The sequence below is a fragment of the Garra rufa genome, chromosome 1, assembly GCF_049309525.1.
Source record: "Garra rufa chromosome 1, GarRuf1.0, whole genome shotgun sequence".
Classification (NCBI taxonomy): Eukaryota; Metazoa; Chordata; class Actinopteri; order Cypriniformes; family Cyprinidae; genus Garra; species Garra rufa.
This window is the reverse complement of record NC_133361.1, coordinates 44,850,984-44,868,386: the sequence shown is the minus strand read 5'-3', so window position 1 is coordinate 44,868,386 and position 17,403 is coordinate 44,850,984. Positions and strand designations below refer to the sequence as shown.

Sequence of the window (17,403 nt, the reverse complement as noted above, 5' to 3'; positions counted from 1 at the left end):
AAATCCTGGAATGTTTTCCTCAAAAACCTTAATTTCTTTTCGACTGAAGAAAGAAAGGCATGAACATCTTGGATGACATGGGGGTGAGTAAATGATCAGGAAATCCTTTAATCCTACCCAATACCTAAACGTAACAACTACCTTACTACCTATTAATCAGCAGGAATTAGGAGTTTATTGAGGCAAAAGTTGTATTTAATAGTTAGTTAATAGTAAGAACCGGACCTTAAAATAAAGTGTGACTAATATTAATATTGATTTTATAATTTATTATGTATATTGTATACATTTAACACTCTTATCAACATGTTTTCTATATGTTTAAGCAAAGTCTTTTCAAGTACCTCCTGGAACCTACCACAGTACCCCTTGGGGTAGATATACCCCTGGTTGGGAATCACTGATCTAGAGCAAAGTTGCAGAGGCAAAAACAGTAAAAGTGAAGAAGAATGAAGGCAAGTGAGGCAGGAAGATAACACAGTCTTGGGGGCTCTGAGGCGAGATGTGTCAGTTCACCGCCTCCAGACACTGCACAGCCCCTCACTGCTATGGAAGCTGTACAAACTTTTTGTATCCTTGACATTCAGTCCCCTAAGAAAGCAGAGTACCAGGATGCCTAAGCTCTGTACATACCGGTGGCTCCCAAAGAGAGGCACATACAGCCAAATAAATTGCACAAGATCCCATCGTAAGTAAACAGATGGCACCAATTGGGACAGCCAGTACCAGCTGAGATGAGCATAATTGCATCCAACGATCAGCAGTGCCCAGTGTAATGTTTCTCCCACTGTGAGGTAATTTGACTTGTGGGATGGGGGGGCTGGTGGCTTGGAGGCGTCTAACGCTAGCTCCCACTGGCCACTCATAGAAACAAGAGAATTTTATACAGAGGACGTGACCGACAGCGGGAGTCTCATTACGGTTGACCTGTCCCATATCCCCCCTCAGCAGCGCACGCACCTCAGTAAAACACGGCAAATCAATTTGATCATTCTGTTGGGGAAGATGCCTGAGACCCAGCTGGACTTGGTTTAAGCACTTTACAGCTCTGCTGTCTTGTCTACAGGTGTCCCCCTAAGGATTGATTCTGGGAAATGACGTCCAGGCAGGCTCCAAAAGTAACTTTTTCCACACAGATGAATTAAAGGGATAGTTCACCCCCCCAAAAAAAATTACCCCATGATTTACTCACCCTCAGGGCATCCTAGGTATATATGTGACCCTTTTTGATTAGTATTATGCATTGCTAAGAACTTCATTTGGACAACTTTAAAATCAATATTTAGATTTTTTTTGCACCCTCAGATTCCAGATTTTCAAATAGTTGTATCTCGGTCAAATATTGCCCTATCAAACCATACATCAATGGAAAGCTTCAAAAAATGTACCCTTATGACTGGTTTTGTGGTCCAGGGTCACATATGGCTTTCTTCTTTCAGATGAATACAATCAGGGTTGTCAAAATCAAAAATGTTCGGGCTCTCCCAAGCTTTATAATGGTCGTAAATGGCTGTTGTTTTTCAATAGTCCAACTGAAGTCCAATAAAGTGCATTCATCCATCATAAAAAGTACTCCGTACATGTAGGTCTTAGGCGTAGCATAATTTCCAGTGAGAACATGCTAGTTTCACAAGAAACAAGTTTTGTTTACATTAAAGGAAAACCAGTCTCCTCCTGGCTTATATCAAAATCCTCTGACATTTTTATTTACAAATCCTTGTTTTGTACTTTCTAATTTATGACTGGTGTTTTTTACTTTTACACCTACATCCTACGTTATCCGCTGATATGCCACTCTCTCCTGAATGGGATTGCTAGAGATTAAGGTTTATAAAGTTTTAAATACTAATTTTATTTATTTATTTTTTTTACAAAAATGCATAGGTTTGCTTTAGAAGGCCTTTATTAACCCTATGGAGCTGTGTGGAGTACTTTTTATGATGGATGGATGCACTTTATCAGACTTCAAAATGTCAACACCCATTCACTGGCATTTTAAAGCTTGGAAGCGCCAATACATTTTTATTATAACTTAGATTGTATTCGTCTGAATGAAGAAAGTCATATACATCTAGGATGCCTTGAGAGTAAGTAAATCATGGAGTAATTTTCATTTTTGGGTGAACTATCCCTTTTAGAACATTTAATAGCCATACATGTATATACAATAAATGATATACACTACATTTCAAAAGCTCTTTTAAATGCTTTTGAAAAATGCCTCTTTTTCTCATAAAGCCTGAATTTACTTGATTAAAAATACTGCAATATTTTGAAATAATATAGATTTTCAGAATGTTTTGATATATTTTAAAATGTAATGTATTTCTGTCAAGACAAAGATACATTTTCATCAGCCAATACTCGTTTTAAATTAAAAATATATATTTGAGGAATTGCATGCATAACAAAATAAAACAAAGATTATTTCTTATTATTACTCACATTATTAATAAAATATAATAAGCATAGAATGTTTTTATTTTCTCTAAAAAAATATTGTAGAGTGACTGTTAACTATTATTTTGAATTGTAGCTAGAGATGTTCATATCCAGTTTAAAGTCATCTATCCGCATCTAACTCTTGTGTCTGAAAGCGAACATGTACCCTTGGCTTCCAACAGATAAACTGAGGGCAGTTCAGCGTGAAGTCATTATTTTATCCCCATACTCGTGGCAGACAAATCACTGATTACGCCAAAGGGCAAGATGACAGGTATGGCGCTGGCTGACAGCTAAATCAATGAAGAACGTCTGAATTATTGGTTGTTTAACGGAGTATGTCAAGCACAATGTGCAGCGGTGTAAGATTGCCAATAATATTCGGAGGTCAATTTTCTTAGCAATGCATACATTCTGAGGGTACTGCGGGGGCGATCCTGCACCTATAGACTGCCAAGACATTTTTACTGCAGTGAGACAGAACAAAATAAGCGCTGTCCTAAAACTTTTATTTATGAAACACTGCATGCTGACAGTTTCTGTTCATGAATAAAAATGACCAACAGAAAAGATATAAATGTGCTACACATCATCCCTTAACTATTAGAATATATAAAACGCTTTCTTTCCATTGAGTGTGAGTGTATTGTAATACCATGAGTTTACTAACCTCTGCATACTGCAGTCTGTTGAAGGTATTGGGTGGATTGGTGAACTTGAAGAACTGTTTAGGCATGACCCAGGTCTCCAGGGTTTCCAGTTTGCTGGTTGCCAGGTTGGTGGCATGATGCCTGACCAGGTATCCCTGGAACTCATCAGACAGGAAGTAGATGTGGACAGACACAGGATGTCCCATGGCAAAATACCTGCAGGCAGATAAGTTATTTGACTGTCATTTAATAATTCACAACCTTTGCAGTTAGGGTCCAAAATGCCACATCTGCCAATGGTGCCTTCATTGAGGAATTTTTACAAACAGTATTTCTTAATGGTCATGATATAAATAATTTTACATTATTTTTCGCATATATTCGTTTTGGTGACTTAACATGAAGAATGTACAACATTAGATATTCCCAGACAGATTAGGCAAGGTTTTTTTTTCATATATACACTATTTTTCATTAGTTTTTTTTTATTTTTTATAATTGCACATTTTCTTAAGAACGCATTAGACAGATCAAAGGTTAGAGTAAGGAGATTTAGATAACACCTAAAGCTTTGATATATAATGCATTATAAAAATAGTTTTAATGCATGAATTATGTTGGGTTTACATGTTTTATGAGGACATTCCATAGGCGTAATGGTTTTTATACTGTACAAACCGTACTTTCTATCGCCCTAAACCTACCCTACACCTAAACCTAGCCCTCACAGGAGATTGTGCACACTTTTATTTCCTCAAAAAAAACTCATTGTGCATGATTTATAAGCCTGTTTCCTCATGGGGACCTGAGAAATGTCCCCACAAGGTCATGAATACCAGGGACACACAGACACACACAGACACACACAGACACACACAGACACACACAGACACACACAGACACACACAGACACAGACACAGACACAGACACAGACACAGACACAGACACAGACACAGACACAGACACAGACACAGACACACACACACACACACACACACACACACACACACACACACAGAGAGAGAGAGAGAGAGAAAAGTTTTGGGACAGTAAGATGCAAGCCTGCATTTATTTGATCTAAAGCACAGCAAAAACACTCAAATTTGAAAATATTTTTACTATTTAAAATAACATTTTAAAATGTAATTTATTCCTGTGATTTTAAAGCTGAATATTTAGCATCATCACTCCAGTCACATGATCCTTCAGAAATCATTCTAATATTCTGATTTACTGCTCAAAAAACATTTATTATTATTATTATTATGATGTTGAAAACATTCTTTGATGAACAAAAAGTTCAGAAGAACAGCAATTATCTGAAACAGAAATCTTTTGTAACATTATAAATGTCTTTATGATCACTTTTGATCAATTTAAAGCATCCTTGCTAAATAAAAGTAACAAAATAGTAATTTCTATAATTTCATCAAAAAAAAAAAAAAAAATTAAACTGACTCCAAGTTTTGAACAGTATAGTGTATAATGTTACAAAAGCTTTTTATTTCAGATAAATGTTGATTTTTGGATCTTTCTATTCATCAAATAACCTTGAAAAAATTTACTCAACTGTTTTAAATATTGATAATAATAATAATAAATGTTAGAATATTAAAATGATTTCTGAAGGATCATGTGACACTGAAGACTGGAGTAATGATGCTAAAAAATTTAAAATATACTCAAACAGAAAGCATTTATTTTAAATAGTAAAACTATTTTACAATATTACTGCTTTTGCTGTATTTTGGATCAAATAAATGCAGGCTTGGTGAGCAGAAGAGACTTTAAAATCTTACTGTTCAAAAACTTTTGACTGGTAGTGTAGGACTTCCTAAAGATCAGTTATTCGACTAGTAGCAGTCTTTGATATTTCAAAGTTTCTTCTAGCTTTGTTAACAAGCTCTTCACTGCAAACCCCCCCCCCCTTCTTAGCAACCAAACCAATAATTTTGTATTCTGAGTGAAGTTTATTTTCTCTAGACGTGGGGTTGTAGAGAGGTGAGTGAAGCGCTGGGGTGTGAGACACTGAGACAGACAGACAGAAGAAGGAGCAGCAGGAGCTGATAGAGACGCAGGCGGCCATGCAGAGCGGATGGCTGCTCTCACGGCGATCTCCACCCTGAGCTCCGTCGCCGCGCTCTCATCAGTATTCCAGCACAGGCTGGAGGTGCTCCATCCCAGCACCGCTTGCCTGACAAGCAGAACAGCAAATATTTACACCGGTGCGGCCGTCCCCCCCGCCTCCTCCCCCGTCCTCTGTCACCGCAGGAGGTGGGCAGCACGCAGGGACTAACAGAGCAGCTATTCAAGCGGCCCACCTCAGCCTCTCACCGCTGATGTCACAGAGGGCTGCGAAAAACAGAGCGCTGCCTCACTCGCGGACCCCGAGCTGCACCACCCAACCCCCACCGGCCGGCAACAACCGCCTCCTTGTGTTGACGGGTCCCTCTGCAGGGTCCAAAAACTGTGGCTCACTTGTCTGAATGCACCGGCGCTCTCCTCGCACAGAAACAACAGCGACGCCAGGCATTACTGCACTGATAAACACATAAACACAGCAGCCAGACAAACTCTCTGTCCCTTATCCTTTCTCGGCTCTGTCCGTGCGGCTCTCTCTCTCTCTTCTCTATCTCAGTAATGACAGATGTTTGGACAGCTGAGGAACTTCAGATCTGCTGCAAGTGAGATCAAACAAAGCTGCGCTTTCCTCGGCAGACTGCACAAATAAGTGTGCACTTCTTTAGCTTTTAGAACAGCCAGAATGTTATAAACAAGACATAATTACTCCGAAAAACCAACACTAACAAAAACATGGACACACCCAAATGTTAGAGGAATGATTCACTTGAAAATTATGAAATTATGTTTTAAATTACATAATTTATTTAGAGCAGTGATTGGTGGGATGCCAATCAGAAAAGATGATCTAGAGGCGCAGAATCATAACTCAACTGAAACATTTTTATGGAGGTTTTAATGGAGAAATACTAATGGGACTAATGGCAACAGTAATAAAATCAACTAATTATTGTTGAATAAAAATAGCATTAAATTAAACTAAATTTATAGATAAAATGTGTTAAAACACAATGAAATACAAATGGTGTTTATTTAAATACACTACCAGTCAAAAGTTTTTGAACAGTAAGATTTGTAATGTTTTAAAGAAGTCTTTTCTGCTCACAAGCCTGCATTTATTTGATCTAATGTACAGCAAAAACAGTACAATTTTGAAATATTTTCACTATTTAAAATAACTGTTTTCTATTTGAATATATTTTAAAATAGAATTTATTCCTGTGATGAAAGCAACATTTTCAGTGTCATTACTCCAGTCTTCATTGTCACATGATTCAGAAATCATTCTGATTAGCTGTTCAAGAAACCTTTTTTATTATTATTATCATCATCATCATTATCAATATTTAAAACAGTTAAAGAGTACATTTTTTTCAGGATTCTTTGATGAAGCCATTCAAAGATCAGCATTTATATGAAATAAAAAGCTTTTGTAACATTATACACTAGCATTCAAAAGCTTGAAGTCAGTATTTTTTGGGAAAGAAATTATAGAAATTAATACTTCTATTTAGCAAGGATGCTTTAAATTGATCAAAAGTGATGATGATAAAGACATTTATAATGTTACAAAAGATTTCTATTTCAGAGAAATGCTGTTCTACTTTCTATTCATCACAGAAACCTGAAAACAAATTTTCAACATTACAATAATAATAAATGTTTTGTGCACAGCAATTTAGAATATTAGAACGATTTCTGAAGGATCATACGACTGGAGTAATGATGCTAAAAATTCAGCTTAAAAATCACAGTAATAAACTACATTTTAAAATATATTCAAATAGTAAATATTAAAATGAAAATATGAATTAAAATAATGAAAAATTGGTTTGAATAAATAATGACTTCAAGAATTAATCTCTTGAATGATTCAATGATAAACACATTCAAGTCACTTGTTGCCATGAAACAATGTAATCGACACAAGTTATTTGAAGTGGCTGTTCATTTTCAAAAGGCTATTTGCTCTTTTTTTATCAATACCATAGACATCAATGTTTATATGCAAACTTTTATTCCAGTATTTCTGTGATAAAACAAATGAAAGTAAGGTAGAAATATTACTGTGCCATTGAAAAGGCTATTTGTGAAGCTGTTGCTTACCAAAACATGGTAACTGCTCTCTATGTCAGCGGCAGCACGCATGCAGATTTTAATGTTCCAATATGACTTTTTCCACTGTGTAATAGACACAGACGAATCGTTCTCATTTAGAATTTAGATCGCTTGGGCGTTTGAATCGAAATTGTGATTATTTAAAGCTTAATCGTCCAGCTCTTCATAGCAGTATTAACATTATTGATTAAATGATCATTTTAAAATCACTTTTAAAAATTATTGAAAATTGACTTTCCTACAGCATTTCACAGATTTTTTTCTTGACAATGTAAAAACCTGTGAATCCAATCAGATTCTTTGTTAATTTTGGTGCAAATTCATCAGTCACTTGTCAAATTGAAAACTATGAATAAACATACTGAAGTAAAATAAGTAAAACTACATTAAAAACTTTTGCAAAGAGAATTAAAAAACTGTTTGTGTGGACTATAATGTGCAATGAATTATTGATTTCAGAGCATTAAACCATAATCATTCAATTACCATCAACCAGTTTACGTCATCTCACGATTTCCAGTGTCCTGACACAAGCTCGCTGATTTCCAGAAAGGTGCAAGCTGCTCTTTTCCATACAACAAAAGTCAATGGCAAACCCCAAACATCAAAAAGTCAAAACGATAGATTTAGAGCATCTAAATGCAAACCTAAAAGCAAATCCTGACAACTCATTTTGCACTTCAATTGAAAATACGATATACTAAGTACTGACCTGCAGCTGTTGTCACTGGTGTCACCCTGTAGCGAGCTGGCAGTCCGTGCCAGACCCAATCGGGCAAAGGCATGATAGTGAGTGAGATGCGCGTCGGACAGGCTGTGAATACCATCCGCTTCATCAAAAACATTCTCCCAGTAGGCCTTGAGACCCGGAGTGCCCTGGGGCAAACTCCCGAACAGGAAGGTATCCAGCTGATTCACTATCTCTTGATTTACACTGGCTTCAAACTTCCGTGCGAAGAATGTGGGCCTGGTGGTTTGCTGATGGAGACAAAGACAGAGAGAGAAAGACACAGAGAGTGTGAGTGTGAAGACAAAGAGTCGCTGATAGACAAGACAGCCTGCTGAGACTGTGAGAAGCAGGAAGGGAAAGAGAGATAGTGACAGAGCGAAGCCACTGAAAACCGAACTGAAAAGCGTGGCACACCATCCAGTATGATGTGCTAGAAGGGGGAAAACGCTAAAAGAATCACAAACGGAAATTCTCCAGAGATAATTGACGGCAAAACATAAAAATCAAAGTGGCATATGTCTGGTATGAAATTGTGGTGCTGCTTTTCATTCACATCCACCTCGCCTCCCCGCAGACTAACATGTGTAACAACATCTGTGAAGAACCAAAAATATCAAAAATCTTCATGCCTGAAATAGTTTTCAGGCAACATCAGAACCCTGAAAGACATCTTTTAGGAGAATGTCCTAGAAGATGGAAAAAATCAAAACACGAGTCATTAAAGGAATGAAAATTCCTCAAAATTAAAATTCTGTCATTTACTCATCCTCATGGCTTTCCAACCACATATGACTTTCTTTATTCCATGCAACACTCAAGAAAAAGTTCAGAAGAACTGAATCAGTATGATTTGTAAACAAATTATATAAATCAGTAATAGATCTTAGTCTGAGTAGAATCATAACTAAGTATGAAAACTCTTCAATGGATTGTACTGCTATTTAACAACATGCCGATTGTTCAGCTGACAAAACATCTTTCCGAGAGAGAGGGGAAAAAACTCCATAAAATAATGGTTAAAGTTGTAAGTTGTGAAAATTATGTGATCTAGAATTTTTATACAGTGTGTGCCAATTCAGTATAGCACTGAACCTGACTAAGGTCTACTGTAAACTAGATCAAATGAATCATTGGAAAGATCTGATTCAAAAGGCTGATTCATAAACAAATCATTCCGACTGTTAAAGCTGCAGTCCGTAAGTTTTGCCTCTTTTTCGCCATCTCTGTTTGAAACCAGCAACTGCAGTAATTTGTGGAATTATCTTCTTTATCCCTGTTGAAAAAAACAGCATATGCTGGTTAGGTATGTTTTGGTGCTGGGATACTGGTTTTAGCTGGTTTATGCTGGTCCTTTGCTGGTTTATGCTGGACCAGCTAAGGACCAGCATAAACCAGCACAGGACCAGCATTAACCAGCAAAGGACCAGCATTTTCAACAGGGATGTTGGTTGCGAATCAGCATGGCTCTTTAGCATGAATTAATCTAATGTAAGAGTTTATGTGTGGGCTCTCAGTCAACGCACTAGGGCTACATGATAAATCGCATGCAATTGTCATGCGCATCTTGTCAGTAAAGCCGGTTCTGTAATCAGTAGTAAATCTGTATCACATGCATGCTTTCAGATGGAGCGGCATTTACTACACAGTAGTGTTGTCAAAAATATCGATATTTCGATAAATATTGATACTGAAATATCTGAACGGTACCAATACTAATTTCCCAAAGTATCGATACTAGCCGAGCTGTCACTTTCACTTCTCTCCAAAGGCGCGCTGACAAACACCACACGTGACCGCAGTGCCGGTCTCGTCTCATTCGCTCTGATTAAATAGCATAAGTAAAGCGAATAGAATGGCGAGTGCGGCGACACCGGCTTTGGCTGATAAAGAACACAGCAGCAGTGCTATCTGGAAATATTTTGGATATAAAGCAAATGAACACGGAAAGCCGAAGTACACAAGCAAGCCAATAAACGTAAAGAGTTGCTACAAAGCAGTGCTAACAAAAGACGCTAACACTACTAATTTCGCAAAGCACCTGAAAGACAGACACCTGGTTCTATATAAAGAATTTCGAGAGGTTGGTAACTGTTCTCATTTTAACATTACTGAATCATTAAATAAGACTGCCTAGCTGATATGAGTGTTGTCTCGTTTTTTCACAGTAATCCGTTAATATAATCTGATTAAGGAATATTAGACAAGTAAATACATCAACTGTGGTCAAATGTAAATTAACTTGTGCTTATTTAACTTTATTTAAAAAACAAATATTAGTTAAATAATGCAATTTGTCTTAATTTCGATCCAGTGAGCAACTGGCATTAAAATCTGTTCGTCAAATAATGTTAATGTATTAACCAGCATTTATGAACGATGAGCAACGCATTTGTTACAGTATATTTTAATTTTTGATAACGGTACGTAATAAAATTGCAACTGATCATGTTAGCTCTGGTCCAATAAAAACTATGTATTAGTACAGTAAATGTTAGTTTAAATTAACTTTGAACTAAGATTAATAAATGTTTTGGAAGTATTTTTCATTGTTTATTCATGTTAACTAATGTTAACAAATATCTTTTACCATTAACTTAAGTTCTAAGATTAGATATGTTCAGTTCATTTTAAAAGTGTGGTCTAAAAAAAAAAAAAAAAAGTTTGTTAAACAACAAAAACAAAACACTCACAACCTACACTACCATCTGTATTTGTATTTGAACAGCAAATAAAGTATGAAACAAACTCAAATGAAGCTAAGAAGCTGAACAGAGCTGTAGCAGTGAACATATGCACAGTCCTCATTGTCATGTTATCTTGTTACATTTATCTTTAAATTAAAAAAGAAATTTACCCCTTTAATATTGTGGCAGTTTTTTTCTCTGTGGTATCGAAAATGGTATCGAATATCGATATTTTTCAAGGTATCGTATCGAAGTTAGAAATTCCAGCGTCGTGACAACACTACTACACAGAGCCTTAGTTCACTGACAAGCTACGCAAAACTGCATTCATAATCGCAGACGATATAATCGATATAATCTACGATATAATGAAATCGTTCTGCTGTAATGAAAGCTGTTTTTGTAGCTTCTCAGTGAATTATGGCTCTGTGTAGAAAATGCTGCTCCTTCTGAAAGCACATGAAAATACCACATTTATTAAGCTTTTACTCCAAAATTACTTCATAACGCCAGTCGAGTGTTTGAAATAAATCCTTCTGTGAGATGATGTGACACAGAATAAGGCACACAACATATTTCACAGCATTCTAGGCAGTGATAAAGGCTATGTCAATTAGAATTGCATTATTATATACTTTATTATAATGAAAATTCTAATAAATAATGCTAAGAACTCAGATAAATATATATTGTTGTAGTCGTGTGTTTATTAGTCACGTTGAATCTTCTGTTTATTCAGCTAAGGCTATAGGGATTTCCTGGATTTCTTTTGCGGGGCGTATTTGGAGTTTCTTTTGCGGGGCGTATTTGGAGTCACGAGAGCGCCTTCTGGGCTTCGGACGGAGATTTACTACTGATCACAGAACAGTGCTCCACTGACTTACTGCAGCTTTTGCCTAAACGCGATTGCAATATCATTGCGATTTATCATGATTTATCATACATCCCTACAATGCGCCAGTGTTTTTCTTATTGTACTTCTGAATTACGTTTACCACATCTTGGAAATATGTCCAAAATAAGAAGTTTCACTAGAAAATGTCATCTGAAGTAGTAAGTAATGTCTGCTCAAGAAATGTCTGCCAGTTTTGTTCTGACCAACTAAAAAAAAAAGCAATACAATAAATTGTGCTGCCAATGGTGATTAAATATAATAATCACAAAGTTTAGGTCACGTCACACCTTGCAAATTATTTGTTCTTAAATTGTTAATGATAACATCAACATTGCGTTACTATGTGTATTTAATGTGTATTAGCGTTTTGTAGATTTCAATTTCTGTAGTCTAATCTCTAATTGTCACACCATTCGAATATCATCAAAATAAATTGTTCGTTTTACCTCAAAAAAGCTATTTAATTCTCCATAGAACTTGTTCTTTTAAATATTTTTATTTAAGTATAAGTATAAGTACAGCATAATCCAACACATCTGTAATAAGATGTACATTTAAATCTGGAATATAATATAATTTCAGTCACTTACATGCGTTTCGTTACCATCATGCACCGTTTAAGACTCTATTCTCAAAATATCAAGTTATACCATATACTGTAAGGACAGGCTACAAAGACGATTGACCCAAACCACTCAAATTAAAAAAAACATTACAAGATTACCATTGTGAATCAGACTAACACTGACTGGTTATGCAGAATTAAAATTTTTGGCTGAACTATCCCTTTACAAAATTCAGCAATTTTTTAAACAGTTATAGAATGCAAAAAAACATCTGAGAAAGAGAGAAAGCATAACAAATATAATAAAGTGATTTGGAGAGGCATGTCGAGGAAGCTCTTTGATACGGTGTGGGATACCTCTATAGGGTGAGGGGTGAGAAATGCTTGGATAAAAACTGAACTGCCATTACACATTTCAAGCCTCCCTTCCTCTCCCATTGTCCGTTTTCTCCAGAGCTGTCTGTGAGAAAGGAGGTATTGTCACAGAATAATTACTCAAAACTCACTATGGGCATGCCTTCAGTGATAATGACCCACTAAACACTCGCAGACCCTTCCCCCAGCACAGGCCTGAATGAGTTAACCGCAGGCTCTGTGAAAGGACTCCATTATGTAGAGCAGTTGTGGCTGTAAACATTTAGCGATGCTCGAAATACGCCGATGATGGTGCTGGGTTTTCAGCCCTCAGTCAGAACAAAAAAAAAACTGTTTTATAAATAAAACAGGGCTAAAATAACTTAAAAAATGTACTTTACTTTGAATATATGAACATTAAGATCCAGAATTCTGGTTAAATGGGTGGAAAAATAAAAATCACGTGGCTTCATCAGCTGGTTGGTTTTGAAAAAAGCGAGCAAGTGGCAAAAGCTGCCTGATGTGGCACAACGGTGATGATGTCATGGTTTGGCACATAAGCGCACAGTAGGGAGTTTATGAGGAAACAGCCTGCCGAACAGACCGCTGCATGGTTTAATGTGAAACCACACCGCGAGCAACACGACATGGAGGAAAAATAGGCCGAGAGTGAAAATGCAAACTTGCAGTTCTGTTGCAGCAGAATGGAAAAAATAAAGCACAGCCAGTGATGTGAAAATCACGGGGCTTGGAATGACAACTTTAAAACTCATTTCGACTGGGCCTGTAGCTCCGTTTACAGTAGAGAGAGTGAGTCACCGGGGTCGGGCATGACCACGTTAGGATTGACTCTGTACTGGAGGCTAATGAGAGACTTCCAAACCAAAGGTTGGGGGGGAGAAGGGAATTGGCTGCTGCGGTCAAGCTCCACAGCCTCATTCCACTATACTAAATTCACGACCAGAATCCTTTTGATGAGAGACCGCCTCGCAATTGATCGCTCATCGTCCTTTTCTGCCGGCCGGAGTTAATTACAGATCCCCTGTGCAGGCACGAGTTAGCAAGGCTTTCCTTTAGTTGAGTCTCATTGGATTTCTAATCACGATTGAAATCGCTACTGACTGGAGAGCTTGTCTCACACTATTAGGTGTTTGTTTAAGGTAAATTAAAGGCCTATTGTGCTTATTCAGACTAAACAGGACGTGGCACGGGTCTCCTTCAGGCGTGAGGTCAGCGCTGTCACGGAAAAGGCTTTAAAAGTGTTTAACTAATGATCGGGTTCATTGAACTGTTCCTGTTAGCACCAGCTGCTCTGATACAGTCAGACAGACAGAGAGGAAGGGTACGAGACGCTCACCTGGAAACGGGGCAGATCGGAGGGCTTGAAGTCATTGGGCGAGCAGCCGCACCAGTCCACGATGTGCTTGTATTGACACTTGCAGCCCAGCTTTCGATTCCAGTTAGTGATGCGGAGGTTGTTGTCCACCATGCTCTCGCAGTGCGGGCTGTTCTCCAGAACTGTGTGGAAGAACGACTGCGAAGAGAGAGAGAGGATCGGGGAGGAGGATGATAAATAGGAAGGGACGGTGAGAGGTGAAGAGAAAGAGGAGAAAATAGATGACTAAGAGGTTGAAACAGAATAATGACATCTGATAAAATGAAGATGGATGTCTAACAGAATGGCCCTGTCAGGAGGTCTAGTGTGTTAAATGTCTACATCAGTAAAAAAGGGCCAATTGCCTTCTCAAGCCACAATATCCAATATCTCAGCGGTGAATAACTAGACCTAGACAGAGCGAAGAATCCAATTTTGCCGTGGCACAGCAAAAAGCCCTTCATTAAAACTAACACATTGACACAGTCATTTCAAATGAGCAAATACACAATGCAAATGAGCAAATAAAACTATGCAAATTCATCCCGCTTTTTGGAAATTTACTCAATTTATCATCGTAAACTTCAAACTCATGCATAAGTAAGAAATATTAATGAAATGCCAATCTAGTGAATTAATGCAGCAGAATCCTTGGACTATTGTGCAATGCAAAGTCATTTTCTTGATCATATTTTTGTAGGTAAGCATATATAATTAAAACAAGATATATTTAATAAACAATGAAAAATAATAATAATATTAATATATATAATATTAATATATAATAATATAAATAATATACATCCCATTTTTTCCCTTGATTTAAACCTTACTCATAAACTTATTTTCACTCTTTTATTTTCACCTCTTATGTTGTTCCAAACCTATAAGACATTTGTTCATCTTGCGAACACAAATTAAGACATTTTTGATGAAATGCGAGAGTTTTCTAACCTTGCCTTAGACAGCAACACTACTAAAACATTTAATGCCCAAAAAGAGCCCTAAAGAGCTTTTTTTGTTTTCTTTGCACACAAAAATATTCTTGTGGCTTCATAACATCACGGTTGAACCACTGATGTCACATTTCAATGTTTTTACTACATTTCTGGGCCTTGAACGTGGTAGTTGCGTTGCTGACTATGGAGGGTCAGAAAGCTCTTGGATTTCAGCAAAAATATCTCAATTTGTGTTCTGCAGATGAATGAATATCTTACGAATTTGAAACAATCTAAGGGTGAGTAATTAATGACAGAATTTCATTTTCGGGTGAACTATCCCTTTAAGAATGTTTAGATATTATTTGCTGGAAAACAACACATTTTCACTTCTTTTTCTTATTTTAGTGTCTCACCTCCGCAGGTAAGAGTGTGTACGCGTAGAAACGCTTCATGTTGGTCACAAGGTCATCTTGAGAGTTGATGACGTACTCCACGAAGATTCGGTTTAGCAGAAACCAGTCAGAGCCTCCATCCACGGATATGCCTTCTGGAATCTTCCTGTCTCCAAGCCGCCACATATGGGTGTCACACTCGAAGAAAAGCCGGTCCAAGCCTTGTTTTCTGATGAATCTGTTGGCGATTATCAACAATGCAAATTACAAATTTATTTTTATCGGTTATAAAAGGCACCCTTCTGTGCAACTGGCACGCGATTGAGTGTCTTGGGCACCATAAGCCATCAGCGTGATCACACGTCAGCACTCACCGAGCGTTATCTCTCCCGTGGGACTTGATGAAATTCATATCTCTGTATTTGGACAGGAAGGCCACCAGCTGATCATTGGTCCTGAGGAGACATTGAAAAAAAATGTTGGAAGGGAAAACAGAAAAACAAGTGAAAGAGATAAAGAGTAACAGAGAGCTTGCTAATCAGGCTAATGAGCCACAGTGTAAATGAGCGCAGAGCATGAGGGATTCTGGGTGAGTCCAAGCTCACATACAGAGCCAGATTCAGCCCCTAATACCAGCTGCCCTGTTTCACCGCCTGTCGCAATGCATTGCCTGAACGTCTGTAGTAATTTTTCCCCATACACACTGCTCTCTCACATTTGTTTTTTTCACTGCAGGCTTCTGACACAGAGGAAAAAAACTTCACGCTGAAGATAAAAAGAATAATAAAATCTTTATTTATCGCAATGCCAGGGAAAGTGGAATTTGAAAAATGGCTCGCTCAATGGAACAGCAGTCATGGATCACATTTTTGAGGATCAAACCAGCAACTTCTTGGTTACTAGCCTTGACTGTGAACAAGAATCACAATAAAGTATGCAAATTACCGTTAGATAGTAATTGCGAACATTCTTACAATGAAAGTCAACAATGTTGAAATGAAAATAGTTTCTCTAGATAAGAACCTTATTCGCCATCTGGGATTGTGTAGAGCCCTGTGAAGCTACACTAAAACAGCATTTTAGACTTTCAACCCACTGATCCCCACTATATGGAGAAAAATCCTGGAATATTTTTCTCAAAAACCTTAATTTCTTTTCGACTGAAGAAAGAATGACATGAACATCTGGATGTCAGGACATTTTTTTTCTGGAAGTGAACTGTTCTTTAACACTTGTGCTGTGGTAAAAATCCTTTACCCAATTTGGTGTTCCCAGTCAAAAATAACCAGCTTTTTAAATACGTCTTGTCTCTCATCATGCTTTATGATCACAAATTCTTGGATTTAATCTTTCTGTTTGAACTGATTGTGATTTTTTTAGTTGTGGATAATTTTGGCAATGTTCACCCCACATATGTGGTGCATCAGCTCAGATCACAAGGCCTATGATTAGTCAGTTCCAAAAACAAATACAAAACTTGTGCTAATTAAAAGACAACAAGCTGATAAAAAGATTGAATCCAATATATGTCGTAAAAATATAGCAAAACAACAAATTCGTAAGCAATTCTTTGTAGGCCGGTCATTTTTGACCAGGAACACCACAAGTGTAACAAGGTCAGGAAAAAATCCCTAAAAACAAAAAAAAAGATTAACATTATTTAGGGAAATTGTTATACCTGGTATGCACAATTTATAAGTTTTAGTCCAATGCGCTAACATTACCTAGGATTTTCAGGAAAAAAATTGGTTGGTTCTGAATTAATTGCAAAAATAAGTGAAGAGAAGAATTGCGTCCAAAAGAAGGCAACCAAATGTTTGTTTGCAACCAAACGGTTATAAACAGCTGAGGTGAATTTGTTGATGTTTGCATGTGATTTTTAGCTCCATAGTAAACGCCCTGTCATCCCGTCATCACTCGCATGATGTCGTCTACGTGCCTACAGCTGCACATGTCAATCACACACCTACTTGATCCCACACGTCTCTTTCGTGTTTCAAGTTTCAAGACGCTACATCATCCTGTTTGTTATACAGCCACATTAAATGCTTAACTGCTGTGGTAAAAAGATCAACACACACAAATGCACTCTCACCCACAGTGTCTTCCTGTTTGCCAAAGATTAGCATGGGAAACCCAGGGTGGCATTTGAAATGAAACCCTGCTCCAGTGCT

The 17,403-nt window shown here is 37.3% G+C and overlaps 1 protein-coding gene across 1 annotated transcript in view; it reads right to left on the bottom strand.

The window, feature by feature from the left end:
- Window positions 1-17,403, bottom strand: part of xylt1 (xylosyltransferase I) — a 94,243-nt gene that overhangs the window by 12,884 nt on the left and 63,956 nt on the right. Inside the window, exons 5-9 of the mRNA XM_073841296.1 lie at window positions 15,604-15,684; window positions 15,251-15,467; window positions 13,879-14,055; window positions 8,006-8,271; window positions 3,113-3,308 (exon numbers count right to left, since the gene is read on the bottom strand). Of these exons, the coding sequence (XP_073697397.1) occupies window positions 3,113-3,308; window positions 8,006-8,271; window positions 13,879-14,055; window positions 15,251-15,467; window positions 15,604-15,684 (937 nt within the window). The remainder of the gene's footprint in view (window positions 1-3,112; window positions 3,309-8,005; window positions 8,272-13,878; window positions 14,056-15,250; window positions 15,468-15,603; window positions 15,685-17,403) is intronic.